Source organism: Wyeomyia smithii, chromosome 2 (assembly GCF_029784165.1).
Source record: "Wyeomyia smithii strain HCP4-BCI-WySm-NY-G18 chromosome 2, ASM2978416v1, whole genome shotgun sequence".
NCBI lineage: Eukaryota > Metazoa > Arthropoda > Insecta > Diptera > Culicidae > Wyeomyia > Wyeomyia smithii.
Window position 1 is genome coordinate 121,195,748 of NC_073695.1, and position 20,546 is coordinate 121,216,293.

The 20,546-nt window shown below is 37.9% G+C and overlaps 1 protein-coding gene and 1 long non-coding RNA gene across 2 annotated transcripts; one reads left to right on the plus strand and one right to left on the minus strand.

Annotated features, from left to right (window-relative positions):
- Window positions 1-4,893: 4,893 nt before the first annotated feature.
- LOC129722908 (uncharacterized) lies at window positions 4,894-6,612 on the minus strand. Its single transcript, XR_008727676.1, has 4 exons — window positions 6,515-6,612; window positions 5,751-6,454; window positions 5,281-5,651; window positions 4,894-5,195 (listed from the first exon to the last, which is right to left on the minus strand). It is a non-coding gene; the product is annotated as an uncharacterized LOC129722908 (long non-coding RNA).
- A 2,510-nt stretch (window positions 6,613-9,122) lies between these two features.
- LOC129722112 (prostaglandin E synthase 2) lies at window positions 9,123-10,613 on the plus strand. Its single transcript, XM_055675349.1, has 3 exons — window positions 9,123-9,628; window positions 9,690-10,027; window positions 10,086-10,613. The coding sequence occupies exons 1-3, from the start codon at window positions 9,287-9,289 to the stop codon at window positions 10,549-10,551; spliced, it is 1,146 nt and encodes a 381-aa protein (XP_055531324.1). The 5' UTR covers window positions 9,123-9,286; the 3' UTR covers window positions 10,552-10,613.
- Window positions 10,614-20,546: the final 9,933 nt, after the last annotated feature.

Here is a 20,546-nt window from a genome sequence, read left to right on the forward strand (position 1 = left end):
TATTCTTTGCCCATTTATACGAGTGACTTTTTTTAAATTTTAATTCATCTTACTTGGACAAATTGTTTTTTCATTTAATCACTTCAACTTGGTACCCCATTTATACACGGTTGTTTACCGTTAGTGTGCGGTAGAGCATATTGCTCCCGCAAACATGAACGATATGGACAACATGCAGGTGGAATTGTTCCTAGAAGTTGAAACGAATGGAGATGTGATTGAAATATCACCCCGCAGCTCCCCGCTTCCATCTCCACTGCCATCCCCTGCACCTAGTCCACCAAATCCGAACGTGTTAGCTAACGTTCGTATAAAAGCTTACCCGGATGAATTTAAGGGCCCGTACGCTGTCTACTTCCGGCCCATAAAGAAACCATTGAATGTTTTGCGCATTGGCAAGGACCTGACAGAACGGTTTCCGGACGTAACCGAAATCACCAAGGTGAGGCCGAACAAACTGCGAGTTGTCGTGAATAGCTTGAAGCAAACAAACGCAATTGCTTGCTGCGAGCTCTTCACGAGAGAGTATCGCGTGTACATCCCTGCCAAGGATGTAGAGATCGACGGTGTAGTGACTGAAGGGAATCTCACTGTCGATGACATTTTGCGTCATGGGGTTGGCTGTTTCAAGAACCCAATGATGCAAGATGTAAAGATATTGGATGTCAAGCAATTGCATTCAGTGTCCATCGATGAAGGAAAGAAGAAATTCTTTCCTTCGGATTCCTTTCGGGTAACATTTGCCGGATCTGCACTGCCGAACTACATCCTTTTGCATAAGGTACGTCTACCTGTACGCCTGTTTGTACCGCGGGTCGTGCACTGCCATAACTGCAAGCAGTTAGGTCACACAGCCACCTACTGTTGCAACAAGGCACGCTGCAGCAAGTGCGGAGGCAATCATGCTGAGACCACTTGCAGTGAGGATACTGAAAAGTGTCTTTACTGCGAGGGAACTCGGCATGACCTTTCGGCATGTCCCGCGTACAAACAGCGCGATGAGAAAATAAAGCGTTCCCTTAAGGAACGATCAAAGCGCTCTTTTGCAGAAATGCTTAAGAGGGCTGAGCCACCCTCGACAGGAAACATCTTTTCCTTTTTGCCAACCGATGAGGGTACATCTGACGATCCCGTCGAAGGGTGTTCTTATGCCATGCCAGAAGGATCTAGGAAGAGGAGAATAGTAAACTCTCCTAATCTTTCTCGCAAAGGTCGTAAGATAACCCCTAGCGGAATGACCAATATACCTACGCAAAAAAGAAGCGGTGAAGAAAAACCGAAGCAAGTACCTCCCGGTTTTAATTTCAAATCTAACCAGGAGTACCCACCGCTTCCTGGGACACCAAAAACCCCTCGTGCACCCATTTCTCGATCAGAGGATAAAAAAGGAACAGGGTTTATAAATTTCTCTGATATTGTGGACTGGATATTCAAAACATTCAACATAACAGATCCCCTTAGAAACATTCTTCTTGCCCTTCTCCCTACAGTGAAAACATTTTTGAAACAACTAGCAGCAACTTGGCCCCTTATTTCAGCTATCATATCTTTCGATGACTAAGACGGCGCAAAAGGGTTGGGAGTTTTATCACTGTATTACAGTGGAATTGCAGAAGTATCACCCCCAAACTCGATTTATTTTCTCATTTAATAAACACTTATAATTGTGACGCTTTTGCGCTTTGTGAAACTTTCCTAAATTCAAATAATCAACCCAATTTCCACGATTTTAACATAATCCGTCGAGACCGAGACTCACATGGTGGAGGGGTACTTTTAGGGATCAGAAAGTGCTACTCCTTTTTTAGAATCAACATCCCTCGGATCTCGAACATTGAAGTCGTTGCCATCCAAACAAATATGAATGGAAAAGACCTTTGCATTGCTTCGATATATATTCCTCCATCCGTGCGGATTGAACAGAGGCAACTTTCTGACATAGCAGAATTGCTTCCCGCACCTTTTTTGATTTTGGGAGATTTTAACTCCCACTGTCTGCAATGGGGATCGCAATACGACGACGCCCGATCTTCTTTGATTTGTAACTTGATCGACGACTTCAATATGACACTTTTGAATACTGGGGAAGCGACACGTGTACCTAATCCTCCAGCACGTGAAAGCGTGCTAGACCTATCCCTTTGCTCGACATCACTAGCGTTAGATTGCCAGTGGAAAGTAATCAATGATCCTCACGGTAATGATCATCTTCCAATCGTTATTTCAATTGCTAATGGTTCAACTCCCGCGAATCCAATCAATATGTCATACGACCTCACACGTAATATTGATTGGAAGCGTTATGAGACTTTCATAGCGGAAAATCTCGAGTCTCACGAGGAACTTCCTCCGGAGGAAGAATACGCGTTCCTTTCTGGCTTGATCATCGACGCCGCGACTCAAGCTGAGACGAAACCAATACCCGGGATAACAATTAGACGGCGTCCTCCTACCAAGTGGTGGGACAAAGAGTGCTCTGAACTGTACGCGCGAAGGTCCTCGGCATATAAGGACTACCGAAAGTATGGCTCGGTTAAGCTGCTTCGAAGGTACGAGATACTGGACAGGCAGATGAAGAGCTTAATGAAAGCGAAAAAACGCGGATACTGGCGGCGGTTCGTAAACGCGTTATCGAGGGAAACAGCGATGAGCACTCTTTGGGATACCGCCAGGTGCATGCGGAATCGTAACGTTTCGAATGAGAGCGAGGAGTATTCAGATCGCTGGATACTCGATTTTGCCAAAAAGGTCTGCCCGGACTCTGTTCCGGAACAGAAGATTTTTCGCGACGCGTTTTCAGTAACTACGGAAGAGCCCCCATTTTCGATGTTGGAATTTTCGATGGCTCTCCTTTCGTGCAACAACAAAGCTCCAGGGTTGGATAGAATAAAATTCAACTTGTTGAAGAATCTACCCGATTCTGCAAAAAGACGCTTGTTGAACTTGTTCAACAAGTTTCTTGAGCTAAACATTGTTCCGCACGACTGGAGGGAGATAAAAGTCATTGCTATTCAAAAACCCGGAAAACCTGCCTCTGATCACAATTCTTATAGGCCGATTGCTATGCTCTCTTGCCTCCGGAAATTAATGGAGAAAATGATCCTCTTACGGTTAGACAAATGGGTCGAAACAAAAGGTTTACTTTCAGATACTCAATTTGGCTTTCGCCGGGGCAAAGGAACGAATGATTGCCTAGCGTTGCTTTCTACTGAAATTCAACTCGCCTTTGCTCGAAAAGAGCAAATGGCTTCTGCATTCTTGGACATTAAGGGGGCTTTTGACTCTGTCTCTGTAGAAGTTTTAACCGAGAATTTAAATAATTTTTTGCTCAATTTGTTGTCAGAAAAGCATATGTATTTCTCACATGGTGATTCGACAACTTCCCGAATTAGTTACATGGGTCTTCCCCAGGGCTCATGTTTAAGCCCTCTCTTATATAATTTTTACGTTAATGACATCGATGAATGTATTGCCAATTCATGCACGCTACGGCAACTTGCGGACGATAGCGTTGTATCCATTACTGGTAGCGAGGCTAGCGATCTGCAAGGACCATTGCAAGATACCTTAGACAATTTGTCTGAATGGGCTCTCAAGCTGGGTATCGAATTTTCTCCGGAGAAAACTGAGCTGGTCGTTTTTTTGAGGAAGCATAACCCAGCTCAGATGCAGCTCCTACTAACGGGTAAAACGATCACTCAGGTTTTAGTCGCTAAATATCTCGGGGTCTGGTTCGACTCTAAATGCACCTGGGCTTGTCATATTAGGTATCTGACACAAAAATGCCAACAGAGGATTAATTTTCTTCGTACGATTACCGGAACCTGGTGGGGTGCCCACCCAGGAGACCTTCTAAGGTTATACCAATCAACGATACTGTCAGTTCTTGAATACGGTTGTTTCTGCTTTCGCTCCGCTGCGAAAACACACATTATAAAACTAGAAAGAATACAATATCGTTGTTTGCGTATTGCCTTGGGCTGCATGCAGTCGACCCATACGATGAGTCTTGAAGTGCTAGCGGGTATTCTTCCGTTGAAACATCGCTTTTGGAATCCCTCTTACCGGTTACTTATTCGATGCACGATCATGAACCCATTAGTAATTGAAAATTTCGAGAGGTTGCTCGACCTTCAATCTCAATCCAGATTTATGACTTTATATTTTGACTATTATAATATAATATGGCTCAAAATATTAATCCTCCTTCATACGATTCCTCTAATGTCGCACCTTTAAATACTTCAAATAATGCTATATTCTTCGACACCACCATGAAAGAAGACATTATTGGTATCCCGGATCAATTACGACCGCAAGAGATCCCTAAGATTTTTTCCAATAAGTTCAAACATGTTAGTTGTGATAAAAGGTTTTTCACTGACGGATCTAATCTAGATGAGTCCACTGGCTTCGGTGTTTTGCACGAAAATTTTACCGCCTCCTACAAACTCGTTGCTCCTGCTTCCGTGTACACCGCAGAACTTGCTGCTATTCAGTACTCCCTTGGGATCATCGAAACCCTACCCGTAGACCACTACTTCATCTTCACAGACAGTCTCAGTGCCATAGAGGCTCTGCGATCGATGAAGACTGTGAAGCACATCCCGTATTTTCTGGGGAAAATACGACGGTTCTTAAGTGCTTTAACAGATAAAAATTACCGGGTTACCTTAGCGTGGGTCCCTTCTCATTGTTCCATTCCGGGCAATGAGAAGGCTGACTCTTTAGCTAAGGTGGGTGCTATTGATGGCGATATTTATGAAAGACCAATTGCTTACGATGAATTTTACAGCATTTTGCGTCAGAGAACACTCAATAGCTGGCAATCATTATGGAACTCAGATGAACTGGGACGGTGGCTACATTCCATTTTTTCTAAGGTATCGACGAAAGCATGGTTCAAGGGGTTGGATGTAGGTCGCGACTTCATTCGCGTGATGTCCAGACTTATGTCCAATCACTACACGTTAAACACGCATCTCTTTCGTATAGGGCTTGTAGACAGTAATCACTGTGTTTGTGGTGATGGCTACCACGACATTGAGCATGTTGTTTGGTCGTGTTCCGAATTCTGTGATGTTAGGTCCAAGCTAACAGATTCCCTTCGGGCCCGAGGAAGACAGCTAAACGTTCCCGTTAGAGACATCCTGGCAAGCGGAGATTTCCAGTATATGTCAGAGCTTTACAGCTTTCTGAAAAACGCCGACATCAAAATTTAAACTCTTTTATCTAATTGTTAGATTTATCATCCCACTACACGAAAATTTATGGCCATACCTCATACTGAAGACACAAAAACGACAACCTGATTCGACTTTAGCGGTACCCGTAGAGGAAAAATTTCCAGATTCAAACAAACGGAATACGCAGTGCAATAATAATAAAAGAAATAATAGTTTACTAGCTAGCAATACTAGTAGCAATAATATTAAAAGAAATAATAGTTACTAGCAATAAGATATCAGTCGATAACAATAATTAAGTTATAAACAAACTCAACTCCCAACCCAAATATCCCTCACCAGAAAAATTGTATACATACTAACCCCAGTAAATCGGGCGTAACGATCACTCTCACTAACAAAGTTTGTTCTTTTTAAAAGCAAAATTGATTGTAAACACTGCTCCGTTAAGCTACCGCAGATGAGCTAGAAAATAAACAACTTTAAAACTAAACTCATACATTTTATATCAAATTAACGTCAACGCAACGCAAACGTATTCATTTTGCTTGGGCCTTTACTCACTGAAATAATCTCACATTTTCAGATTATATGGGAGTGTTATAAATTTGCACATGAAAACAAATCGAAGTGTTTGTTCATGAAAGATACAAGAATTTATTATAAAAACAATATTTATTTTGACAAATTTGTACTAGATTGGTTGTTGACTGTTAAACGGCAATCCTATAAATCAAAGCAAAAATGAACTACGTCGGTCAGCGGCGGTCACAACTTTCGAGCGATTTTACTACCAACTTCCTGACAAATGATTAATAATAAAGAAATTACCGGTTCAACGTTGGCCGTTTGATCCAAGGGAATGGTATGGTAGCCTTCAAGCGTTACTAACATCTATTTCTGTACCGTTTATCCCAAAACTACTTTCTCTGCTGTCACAGTTTGCTTCACTTTGTTTTGGGGCACAACTAATAAACTAAATATCACTTAAAATATCACATACCATGTAAAAACCTTGAGAAATTGCTCAAAACTGTCTGATATGCTATCAATAATTGCAGTCAACATTTAACCGGTTTGCCCGAATCGACATAAGAAAAGGGTGAACTGACCATTTTTCGGGTGCCAGTGCCAGTGATGTTGGTAACGCGTCAAATGTATGGTAGCTGACAGCGATGCCATCCCCGTGGTTTGATCCGAGTTCCAATGATCTGTTTGTTGTTTGTCCGATGAAAGGATTCGATAAGTGCCAATTTCTTCAGTGTAATCTATAGTTGGGAATATCTATGTAAGTTTAAACTCAAATGAAGTATAGAAAAATAACTTACCCATTGGAGATAACGAAATGTCCTTCCAATCGCTCAATAAGACACTGTCTTTTCGTAGTATAGCCATTTTGAATAACAATCTGGATTGTTCGATACCAAATCCAAACGTCAAAACAAAACTTTACAAGTAAACTGACAAGAAGTCCAAAGTCACGGCGACATGTGTTTTTTATTGGATTTATCAATAAGAATTATATATGTTGGTTTCGATACATGGCGGTTTTATATATCTACTTTATGAAATATATTCCGCAATATTGCCTGTAAATTTAAATTTTTACCACACATGTTAGACGTAAATGAATATCAAATAAAATTGATATGAAAATCCGATAATCATTGTTTCATCGTGCGATTCGTTAGAATTATTGTATCACATTTAACTTACAAATGGATTTCGAATGGAATCATATAAAATTAAGAGATCTTTTGGTACGGAAAATTCATTGGACAAATTTAATAGAGAATATATGTCGACTTGTTTCAGTGATACGGAACACTGATCGAAATATGGATAATATTTTTTCAGATTTCAAGCAGATTTTATTCAGTTTTTCGAGCAGTTGAAGAAATTTTCCAAAAACATCTGGCATCTTTGGTTCGATGCGAATTGAGCTGTATTTTTTTAACGGGTTGTTTTCGTCGCAGTTTGTTATGTCAAATTTGTTTTTGCGGTGTAGCTACTCGGACTACACTTTTACTATCCCGGACTACACCCCAAAAAGACAGGGTTTAGTTTGAAAACAGTGGAAACACCAACAAGAAAAACAAATGCTGTCAAATGCCATACGAAAAAAAATGACAGCTGAGTGTAGTGTAGGATTGGGCGATCTTCAGGGAAAGATCGATCTTGAGAATCGATTCATTCAAACGGTCCTTGGATCGATACACCCAAAAGATCGGAGCTGCGGAATCGATCTCAACTGGATCGATCTTTTATAGCACTTTTTTGCGGCGCTGTGAAATTCATACTAACTGATTGGAACTGAAGTTTATAATGTTATAGCACCGTCCGTGGTTATAATGCACAGGAGATAGAATAGATTGTTTTATCAAGTTCAAAAGGTTGTTGAAGAAATATACCTAAAAGTTTACATCATTTGAAAACTTTGGTTATGTGTTTGTTAGCGTGTCGGAACATCATTCAAAATACATTGCAGAATCATACGTCAAAATATCACACTTTTTCTCTATTGTGTGTGGAATGTGATACAGGATAGCAATGATTATGAGATGGTCGGTGTGCGACCAGTCCGAACCAAGCCCCATTTTTTTCGAAAATTAAGTCACTGACGAGGCGGGTAAAATGTTGTATTAGGGATCGCAAGTGAAACTTGGCTGCTGACAACTGAGTCGAACAGTTTCGCAGGCGAGCTATTTGTCCAAAACCCAGCCGACTCGCCATCTGTAATACCAAAATTGGTCAGGCAAGTAACTCGCCGCTCGCCTCGTTTTCTGTGACCGCCAGAAAAAAGTCGAATTTCGCTCGTTGGGTTATGTTTAGTTGAGTTACGTTTTAGTTGGGCTCCCGCTCGTTGGGCTATAGCCCAACTGAATCGAAGCCAAACATCATTTCTGATAACGTTGATTTTCGTTTGAGGGGTTTGTGGATGCATTTTAACGCAGAAAGTAGAATTTATTCAAATAAAAACAAATGAAGCTGAGTATAAATGTAAACAAACAATATTTTAATCAATTGTTAGAAAAACAATATAAGTTTTCTGGCGTAATAATGCAACGTAGAGCTATGCGTATTTTTGAAAGTATTTGAGAACACGTTATTATTGAGCACTCATTTTTGGCTTCAAATGTGTGATGTGTGGCTTAAATGAGCCAATTTCGATTTGCTGCACTTTTCGTATTTCTTTGCAAATTTGACCTTGTGCATGGCATCAAACGAAGCTCTATTAATATGGAAAACATTGAAGAAAATCCAAAAAAGTAGGAGAGAAATTAGTACAAGCAACATCATTCTCAACGAAGGGTTTTGAACTTTTGCGGTTTGTCAACCAACTCAACGGTTTTATAGAACTTTTCTGCGTTCCCAGTTGTAGTCCTAACAACAAGAAACAATCGGTGTGCTCTTTGATCGATTTGCAACTTTGACAGCTCAGCCCGACGACTGAAATTTTTTCACTAGATGAGCTGCGGGTTCAGTGCAACTAGCGAAATTTGACTGTATAACAAAAATTTCCTAGAACTTTGAGCGCCCATTACTCGAAATAATGTTTTTGGAGCTTGGTTCGATTTGAATGCACGCCGATCATATCATATTTGCTAGTTCGTCACCAGTTGCATTTTTTTTTGCAGGAATGGAATGGACTATAAGGAGGCATAATAATGTCATAATCGCACGCAACCATTCAAAACCCGATAAAACAACGAAACACGATCACTGACAATGACTCAAAATTGGATCTAAAAAAATTGCTGCATGCTGAAACATAAATTAAATTTTTAAAAGATCGAAAAGATCAAATCGAAAAGTAAACGATCTTTTCGATTTTTGCAGGGCTGAAAAATCGATCAAAAAAATCGAAGATCGGAGCGGGAAAGATCGATTCTCTTTAGATTGATCCAAGATCGACCAATCCTAGTGTAGTGTCGTTTAATTTTTCCAAGCTATAAAGTGTAGTCCGGGAAAGGTGTAGAACCGTCGCGAAAACGAATTCGACATAAATAATATTTTGCCGATTCTGCAGAAGCTGGAACATTAGGATATACTTTAAAAATAGATACATAGTTAAATAGTACATTTAAACATCCAATGTTATGGCCGCTTATCGCTTAGCATGGGTCGGTCGGGAATTGGTGCGACCTGTGTCTCAAAATATGTTTCGTTTTGCATCCACCTTTAGCGGACAGTCGTCGAATAGCACTTTTCGTCTTGCGATGAAAGGGATGGTTTTTGGCGCTTTGATTGGAACAGGTTGGTCCGGCTATAATTACTTCGTAGGAAAACCCACGGATCACATGATCAATGAAAAAAGTGGTCCAACATATTTGGATCATTTTCCTGATGTCAGAATTACGAGAAGGATTGTTAATTCCAATGACGATAGCGGATTAGAGTTGGTTCTGTTCCAATTTCAAACATGTCCGTTTTGTTGTAAGGTAGGTCGGTTGCATGTATTGATAAATGATTCGTTTTAGATTATGTCAGTAATTTTCGAAGGTTCGCGCGTTTTTGGATTATTGCGGCCTAACATACTCAGTGGTGGAAGTTGACGCCGTTCTTAGACAAGGAATCAAATGGTCCGAAACAAAAAAGGTTCCCACTATGCTTGTTAAAACCCGAACTGGGCAGTATGTCCAATTGACAGATTCCAGTATGATAGTTTCTGTACTATCCAGTTATCTTAGGGATAAAAGTCAAGATATTGATGAACTTGTAAAATATTATCCTTCAGTTACGTACGTTAACGATGCAGGAAGAAAAACAAGTGATATTATGAACAAATATTTCTTGATGCTGCACGATACAGAAAAGCACATCCGCAATGACCCGCAAGAGTAAGCTTTACTATTTATGTCTGTTTATACGTTCATAAAAAAAACCAAATATTTTTAGTGAAGAGCGGAAATGGCGGACTTGGGCTGATGAGCATCTGGTTCATTTAATTTCTCCTAATGTTTACCGGAACAGAGATGAAGCATTGGAAACTTTCGAGTGGTTTTCGGATGTGGGTGAGTGGGATGTGCACTTTCCCAAGTGGGAACGAAATATGATGGTGTACGTTGGCGCAATAGCCATGTGGGCTATTAGCAAGCGACTCAAGAAACGCCACCAGTTAACTGACGATGTGCGATCGCATATATATGACGCCTGTGACAAATGGATTGCAACTATTGAACAGAAGAAAACGCCTTTTTTGGGAGGAAAAAAACCGAATCTTGCCGATTTGGCGGTATTTGGTGTACTTAATAGTATGGAAGGATGTCAAGCTTTTAAAGATTGCTTAGACAACACAAAGATTGGTGGTTGGTTCTACGCCGTACGAAAAGAAGTAATGACTAATTGTGGTCATACTGCATGAATTTTATATTGCTTAGAATTATTTTACAAATAAATTAGTAATTTCCAGCAATAAACCTCAAACTTGATGTGGTGCATATAGGCCTATGAAAAACATCATCTTTCCATGACCGAAAATCTCATGTTAAGTCATGAGGGGCCCAGGTATAAATGACAGTTCTAGAAGGTATGTTATTCAAGTCGATGCATTAGTATTAGTGAGCGTTATGAACTTTTTCCAATTTTGTATGAGATTTAAAAATTTGAACTCACGCATTCTAGTGTGAGTGCTGGCGATGCAAATGCAATCCGAATGCACAGGCAGAATACATACGCATACAACGTTTTTGTAGCGATGTAATTACTAGTACCCCCACTTTCATAACAAGCTTCCACCTTTAATAGATGGAGTGCGCTGTTCGATTTAACGGTCATCATTTGTATAGGATCGATCCAGAAATGCCGGTCTTCTTGATATGATGTTTTTGACCTGGGAGAGGCGACAACTGGCTTCTTACTCTTCTTCATCACTCACCTCGATGATCCCTGTTGTATTTTTCGCAAGTGATACCATTTACACGGAAAATATTTAAATGTTTTAATGCTCTTCATAATCATTATCCACAATCCCTCCTGCATGCGATAGATTTACCGTCTCAGTTCGCGACAAAATGGTTGGAGTAGATCTTACCCCGGTCAACATAGAATGTAACACAATGTAGCTGTTCTGTAACACAAAAGTAACATTGTTGCGTTACAAAGTTATCTAATTACAACAAACTGTTACTAAAAAATAATAACATTGTTAATGTAATGTAATTGTTACGTTGCAATTGTTATTAATTATGCACATTTCAAGGTTATCAAAATGTAACGTAACATATACCTAAATTAATAGTAACATTGTAATGTTGGTGTTCCGTTTTAAGCGCATCAATATTGTATTTGAAATTTAAAGTATAGTAAACACAGTCAGGTTTCTTTACGCGAGGATACGTTCCAAATTTGTATGGAACCGCGTAAAAAAAGACTAAATTGAGTTAAAACAATATCGTAGAAAACCGTCCTAAAACGTGCAAACTTTGATTGAATATGGTGGTGGTCAGTCTAAAGACCAAAATGCAATATTACAAATTTTCAGTATTTAAACCAAAAATTGTGATTTATTTTTGAAATCTGTCCTAAAACGGAAAACGTGATTGGAACGAAGTCGATATCTTGTACCATTTTTGAGTTTTTGAAGAAAGCAACCGCGTAAAAAACCTGACTGTACAATAAAAACATTCGAAGCTGCCGAATACCGCTGGTTACGGTACCAAACACACCTTTTATTTGGCGGATATAGACGTAAAGAGACACAATAATGAGTAAATGGGTGCTTGTCAGAGAGGAACGTTATCCCAGTGAGAAATATGTAACATCCGTTAGTTTTATTTTGTTGAAACCGCAGGATATTTCAAAAGCGTACGGGACACTTTTGATGAACGTAGGACATTTCGCGGGACAATTTGTTCAAACGCGGGACTTTTCCGCGAAACGAGGGACGTCTGGTCACTTTGAATTAATGGCAATTTTTCTCATGGTCTGAAATTATGGAATGTGAACGTATAAACGACAAGCCGGAAGAGGTTTGACTTCCGCTGAGACGCTACAGGTTACCACAATATATATCCATTTCAAACATCTCCTCAAGAGGCGGAGAGAAGCTTCTCAGTAATACGGCGATTGAAAACGGAGCTCAGTAAGGTCAGCACGCAGGATCAATTCTCTACTCAATATTGTTTGCTTGTAATTTTTTTTCTTTTGAATAAAAAAAAATGCTGAGAAGCTTCTTCCGCACCTTGGGAAGGAGTTTGAAATGGATATACCGTTTTGATTCAAACTTCGAACACTTCAGAATAAAAATCGAATTATTATAGTTAGTGTAATGAAAAGTGTGATTTTTATATACCATTTTGTTCCTTTACTGTTCTTTACCCAATGATGTGTAACCATAGCCGCCAACTTTGGGGGCACTTTTTGCCCCTCCATTATTTTTACCGAGGAGCAACGTATCATTTTGCCCTCTCAATAATTGTAGAAAGTTGGCGTCTCTTTTTACGTTTTCCTTATTTGTTATTTTGTTTTTGTTTCCCCTATTTGTTATTTTGAGGCTTTACAACCCTAACACCATTTTGCAAAATTGTGGTCTATAGATAGTACCTATATCGAAACTGCCATTCCAATTACTAAACGTCAAGACGTATCGCACGCATTTTTTTTTCTAGAATTAGATAAACCAGATTTTTTCGACACTCTCGCCTCCCTCAATTATTCTTTAAAGTCAGCGCCTTTACGCCGCTCTTTACTGTAGGAGCACTTCCTGGGAATCAACAGGCGTTGAAAAAAGTGACAGTCAGTGTTGAGACGGTTTGCCTTTCTATTTCTTAGTGATTAGTGTTCGGAATTTGGATCAAAACCGTTGTCTGAATTCTCGTTATTTTCATATACAAAACATGTTTAAATCTATATAAATAGCACTTAATTGCAACAAAAATAAAATAACCAACATGGTAAACATTTAAGGGGCCAAATACAGGATAGCGATTACGCCTTCTATTTTGTATGGAGAAGGTGTCATTCCGCCGTGTGTGTATTTGGGCCTTAAGATCGATGAGAAAATTCATTTGTCGTTGATTTTTTAGTGCAAGAAATTACATTATAGCTTATTTGCTCAAAACTTGATGCAGTACGGTATATTGAATACAATGGAAAATTCTGGGGAGCTTAAAAAATCCTTGTGAGAAATGAGAGCGCTCTTTGCGGCATTTGAAAGCTCTTTTATCCGAAAACGAAATAAAACAATTTTTGGCGATGATTAATGCTATGAAAATGGGCAATACAGCAATGGACTAAAAACATTCTGTTATGCTTTGGTGAAAGAGGATTGTGTTGAGGCTGTGGTTAAGATTTTCAACTCATTAGTTCGGAGTCAATCTCGCTTGAAGTGATCTTTTTAGTTGTATTTGTTTTTTTTTTCGTTTTTTTTTGTTGCAAACTATACTACACAATTGAAAAAAAAAAGCGTCAACCGCTTTCGATATTTTTCCAAAAAAGGGTCTCCCTACAAAAAAAGTACAAACAATATCAGCAAAAGAAAAACTTTACTAATAGTTAATGATATTTTTCCTTACTAATAACTATCAGTAGTTACTGATGGTATTCCCATCCCAAGCATAGTGCATTCTTCATTTCGCTTGCGTCCATTACCAACGTGGCTTTTTTCAGCACATAACCGTTTCTCATTTTCTCATTTTCTTAAAATATATACAAACAATTTTTGAAACATTTCTTAATCGCTATGGTGTTGTTCCATCTAATTTGACGTATTTCTTTTTGAAATTTATTAATCTTTGTCTTCCAAAGTATTTTAAATTGAAAGCAATTTCTTTACTCACTAACCACAAAGCTGCCTTCTCTTCATAACTTTTATCACTGATCCTATGATTTCTTCCGGGTCATCGTATAATAAATTCAATCTTCTTCTTAACAACTCTTTGATCCAGTTTCACGTTTGACTTGAACCTATACATGATTTTATGCGATGGTCTGTCGTATCTAATAGAGATGGTCGGGTACGGGTATTTTTACCCGATACCCGTACCCGACGGGTTCGGGTCGGGTTTCGGGTAACGCCAAAAAATATTTCTCGGGTTCGGGTCGGGTACGGGTAATTTAAAAACCAAGGCTCCGGGTTCGGGTCGGGTACGGGTTTGAAAAATTCTCAACTGGTCGGGTTCGGGTCGGGTACGGGTAATTCGATTTTCGTGCATTAAGAGAATTTAATTATTAACTTTTCGGGCCTAGGTGTTTTAGCATAGCCTTGGTCTATGAGGGAGAAACGGATACGAAGCTGTGGGAAAGTCAAATCAATCAGAATGAGTTGTCAATTTGAACCAAGAGAAAAAAGCATCTTCAAGTAGCAGGTATTGTAATAACTTGAAGGTATCGCCTTACTTAATAAAATATTCAACGCAAGCATATTTTTGTATTCAGTGTGGTTACCCAAAATATTTTGGTTTATTTTTACGTAAAATAATAAATTTCATAAACTTTCAGTAATAATCCTGCCAGCGTATTTCGATTATTAAACTTGCGCTTTCTGGATTTACGGTGCAAGCCGGCTTTCTTTTGCAATTTGAGGAATTGCTTAACCAACTTCTGTTTTATGTAGCGACAATTTTGTAGTTGCACCGGCAACGCCATCACTGTGGAAGGATGATTGCATTTTACTTGACCGTGGACTTATTCGAAAAATACTTATCATGCTAACATCCATACACGCAATAAAATTAATAACATTTTCTGAAACATAATATTTCTGTCCTTTGTTTGCCGATGTTTTTAAGGCATTTTTGTGATTAAAACGTGTTATATGTGGAATACCTCCTTCGTAATTATTACTCGGGTATCAAAATAACTGTCGTTTGGTAACAATTTCGAACTATACAATTCATCACGGTCTGCCAGTCTTCATCACAAACACAAATTAATAAAAAAAGGGGTCCACTATAGGTTAATTTATCATGATCTTCTAGTTGTTTCGATCTGGTTCATTATAAAGTTATTATGAATTTTTCAAAAAAATTCTATTGAATTTTTATTGATCTCTCGAAAACAAAATATAAATTTCCAGCATTTTATATGAATCATACGTATACATACAAAATAAATAATTGAAATCCTTGATCAATTTTAATATGAGATAACTAACACGAAAAATGGAACCCAAATTCTCCGTACACAGTTATGAATAGATATTTTGCTGCGTGATAAATATGGTCAAATTTTTCAACATCAGACGAGCGGACGTTCTCAGTGGCAGGTGCTACGCTAGATTCAAGGAGAACCAATATGTTGCCTGGAACTCTGGGTTCATTAACATTCGTTCACATGAACAATCGGTTCTAGCCTAACTCCGGCCATCATCTCGAGAAACCACATATGACAACCAGTGAGAGGGAGGTAACCAAGTTTTTTGAAAAAAAAAAGAATAAATAAAAAAAATCCAGGACGGGTCGGGTACCGGCAATTTCGGGGTATTTTTCTTTCGGGTAAGGGTCGGGTACGGGTAGTTGAAAAAAAAAAATCGGGTTCGGGTCGGGTACGGGTATTTTAAACAAACCCGACTTCGGGTTCGGGTCGGGTACGGGTTTGAAAATTCTTGATAAGTCGGGCACGGGTCGGGTACGGGTAACAAATTTCTCATACTCATACCATCTCTAGTATTTAATTGTCCACAATATTCACATTATTCAGTCGCTGCTGGTGATGCGACATGCAAATAATCGCAAGATAGTTCTGTTGGTGTACCTCGAGTGCCAACTTCTATTAACAGGGACTTCACCCTAAACGAATCAAACTGAGCAGCTTAGTGAAATCGTGTGTAATACTCTGATTTTTGTATCTATTCTTCTCGCGATGGATGTTCATTGCCAGTCGGTAGTCGAAAGTGAAACAAGGACGCAGGAAAAATTCAAATATTCAAGGGAATAAGTAGTGTTGTGCAGAGAATATTCACGGTACTTCTTCGATACCATGGAACGGGGTGAAATTGATCAATTTCCAATTAACTAGCTTCATGTAAATTTTTCCCGAAATAGTATAATTTCAAAACAAGTACTGGTATGTGCTCCAGTAAACCTCTATGGCTATTGGTGAAATTTCTATCGTCTACTTCATGAAATAAATTCGATAATTCTATAAGGTGCTATGAGGTAAATTGGGGTGAAATTGATCACCATTGGAATCCATACATTCTTTTGGCAATGTGCTTTTTTCTCGATATGCTAAAGATAAATGATGATTTCTGTACTAAAAAGTATCATTTACAGCTAGTTTGGAAACGAAAATGACGATATTTCAGGTTAAAATTTGTTTATTTTGGTTCACGAGCTGCTTGTTGCTAAATTTGCTCTTATTTGATCGTTGTTAGACCGATTTCGATTCGGTTTGTTGCAAAAGCTCAAAAACTAGCTTTGAAATTAAAATCTTTGTGGTTTCCAGCGAATTCATCAGTATTTCTTTAATGGTATGGAATGATCATTGTTGAAAATTACATTTTTTGAGCTTTTATCAAACTTTACTCACTTCTCCAAATTTAACGTAATTACCCTCAACTAAGATTACTTTAAGTAAATTCAATACTTATTTTTGTTATTTGGAAACTTGTTTGATCAAGTTTGATTGAATTTTGACTGAGTTAGAAGAATTTTTCGAAAATATGAAAAATTGCACCGGGCATGCAAGGGTTAACTTTGACAGGTATGTGAATCGTGCAAAAGTTGCGTTTAAGGACACGTTAACAATGCCTAGTGTTGCAAGAGCAATATCTTTTGAATAGTATTTTTATCACGCGTTTTCAGGTGATCAATTTCACCCCACTGATCAATTTCACGCCATTCCACGGTACTTCTTTTACGCGGATTTTAGAATTTACACGGTTTTCGGAATTCACGCGGATTTTTCAGAGAAGTGGTTTTTTATTTTCAAATCGCTTATTTAGACCGCCCGGAAAGTTTAATTAATTCAATTAGGTACTAAAGGTTCACTGATTTGGCCTAACATGTTTATATTCTTCTTGATATTCAGCTCGATCTACAGGCAAAATAGCACTGCTATTGACTCTTTTTCGAAAGTATTTAGCAGAATTGCTTAAAAACTTAGCAAATAAAGAGTTTTTTGAAGCATTTGAAGCATTCATTAATGTCGTTACATAACATCAATATAAGTATTGTTACGTAACAAAAAAAAAAAATAATGTTACATAACGTTACATTGCTTCAATATAACTACAATGTTAATGTTATGTAACCCCAATGTAACATTGTAATGTTACAATGTTATGTGAAAAAGTGGGAAATAGAAACCTTCTAGGTACTTCCAGCTTACGTAAAACTAACATAACATCGTAACACTGTTACGTAACAATCTATATACTGGTACGTAACAATGTTGGTTTCCAGTGATCGGCCTTTTTCGATAGTTTGCGCCAACGTCATGTTTCCCTCGGTGAAAATTTGTTTTTCTCCAGCTACGCACCATTTTTATACACTGTAAATAACAATCACGTCGAAGTAAAGTGATTTGCTGTGGAATTCGCACTACTTGCCTAATATCTCAGAGTTGAATGAAAATCTTTCGAAATATATGAATGCAAAGAACGATGAAACCAACAGCAAATCACTTTGTTTTCTGTTGTTATGTTCATCTTTGTGCAAAAACACTTGAAGTAATCGTGACATTTTTTTATAGTGTAGAGACAACCCTAGGCAACCTTGTGCCCGTAGACGCAGACCAAATTTTACGATTAATTCCTCCGGACCTTGCTCGAGGTTTCAGAAAACGCGACGGCAGGAGATAATCGTCGAGCAGCTTGACTGGCTCCTTGTAGATTTCAGAATCCTCCAGAATTTCTATCTCATTGTTTCCTTTTAGATTGAAGAAAATATCTTGCTAGTCGCTGCCAGTATAATGCAGCAGGTACGAGATATCGGAACCCCTTGTTCCAACGAACTGACACCGTGAAGTGTCTATCGGATCAAACCTTTGGATGTTGAAACCTCCCGGATTATCCATCTTCCGAGGAGACTGTTTTTTTGTAAAAATGATTTTTAGTTATCCGCATACAGGGGCGACGATGGGTGATTTGAGCTACAGGCGAAAATTAGTCATTGGAATCACAAAGGATAAAATCTTTGAATTTATTCGGCAAACGCAAACGAGAGCTGAAATGTGAAAGGCTCTAAAAGAAACCTTTGTGAAAAAAATCCGTTTCATGTTAAAGCTTGATAAGTTGTTACGCAATCAAATTGTTCATTGGGAAGCAGTTGGCACGATTACGGAAGAAGGAAGGAATGTCCATGCGAGCTCATTTAAATGCGACAGTTTTGATCCCTGGGTGACGGCACATAATTTAGAGGAGCAGGACGCACCACGCCCCACTGACTTCATACAAATGCTGGCCAAGCAAAAAAATGTCTTCAAATCATGGAAAATATATGGTTTCTTTGTAATTTTGGGATGCTGAGTCAGAATTTGATATTATTTTTGCATGAAAATGCATATTTTTGACGCTAGGGAAATTTTAATGTTTTTTATATATTATATGAGAGAAATTTTACGTCGGTTGCAATCTTTTGGAAAATAAAATGCATGATGCTTGAAAGACTTCCATATGCAATAAAAAAACATAAAATATTGATCAGTTATTACGAAAATAAAAAAAAATATCATTAAAAAATATGCTTTGTGTCCAAAACCACTTATGACTTGTTTTTTTTTTTCAAATTGACTATTTTACATTGCTTCTATTTATCGCATTCTTCTTTTTATTCTATTCTACCTTCATCTTCATTTTTGTGTTTATTTTCAATACAGTTTTAATATCTTAAGGGAAGGTTTTCAAAAAGCAGTTTCTAACGTCGGAATAATAATTCACTATTTGCTCTGTAGAAATTAGCAGGCGATGTATTATATCATGGTTTATGCTTACACGATTGTTTTTACATGTGACTGGTATGATATAAACTTAAAACATGATTTTGGTACTCAGTACTGGTGATCTAAAACATAAACAATGATTAGTTTTTGATACTTCGTTAATTATCGGAATATAGATAAGTTAAACTTGTAAATATGAAAATAGTCTGAATAATTATACTGAAACATGTTTGAAAACGTTGTTATTATCAAACTTATACGGGCTATTTGTTATTCTGTTGACGGTTTGCAGTGAGCAATTTAAATTTACATTTTTAAAGTCCGATATGTGCCGAACGCTCGTTGTTTCTCTTCGAAAGAAGGGTACTCTGCGCAACTCTGCGCAGGATCGGACTAGATGCATTTTCAAGCATTTTTTCCAAGCTATCTTTTAAAACTAGTGCCAATAGTGCCAAACCCTGCCGTATAAAAATACGTAATTTTTTTATTCCGTTTAATTTTTTTGAGTATTACAATGAGATTATACATTGTCCAATGATGAGGATTTATTCTCCACTATATTATATACAACTTTTCCTTAGACGTCATCAAGATTCAAGTTACCCTTGAGGCTCCAGCAAGTTTCGCAAGATTGCATTTTTTCCAAGAAAAACGCTAAAAAACGCTGACTCAGTACACTTTGAAAAATCATAGAAAATTCAAATTTTATCGTAATGCTTCAAAAATTTGGATTCTAACACTCCAATAGTATACAACTATAGGAAAAATAAAATTTAAACGAAATTCGCATTTTCAATTTTGGATCGATGGCCAGCGATTCCCCACTGTGGGACGCCCAAGTAACAATATCAGTTTTACGATGCACTTGAAGAAGTTTTGATTGCTTGTTCTTTAAAACAGGGCATAAATCTTATTATTCTCACAAACTGCTACAAATCAACCGTAAAATCCTTATAAGATCAAAGAGCCCCATGCTAGTGAAGGTGCTCGAGAATAGTTCCCAAAGTTCGCCTAAAACACTATATTTTTATCGATATGTACTCAAAATAGCATTTAGGAGTTACTCACAACCATGAAAAAACTATAACAAATTTCGAGAGTTTTATAAATTTGGGTCGCGATCTTTCCTTTTAGCTTATTTCGCTTGGAACAGAATTTATTTATTATTTACATAGAGCAATTTATGACACAAACCCCATTGATCTACTCGTTCTCCAAAATATATGTCATCGTAGTCGTTAAATAAAATAGGTACGTAAATCTTCGCGTATTTTCAAGTTCATATATGAGAATTTTTAATTGCCACGTTCAGTTTATACGTGTTATGTGGCAAAAAAGGTTGTAATTTTCAACGCGCCATGATATTACTGCCAAATAAATAATTTATTTAGAAAATAAGAAAAATATCTTAGTTTTCATTAAGTTCAGGTTTGCTGGACTGTGGAAAATTTTACTAAACTTTGTGTTTATTATGGTCTACATTCACTACTAAACTGCCAGAATTATTAGTAGCATTGAGAATCACGGTCTTTTATT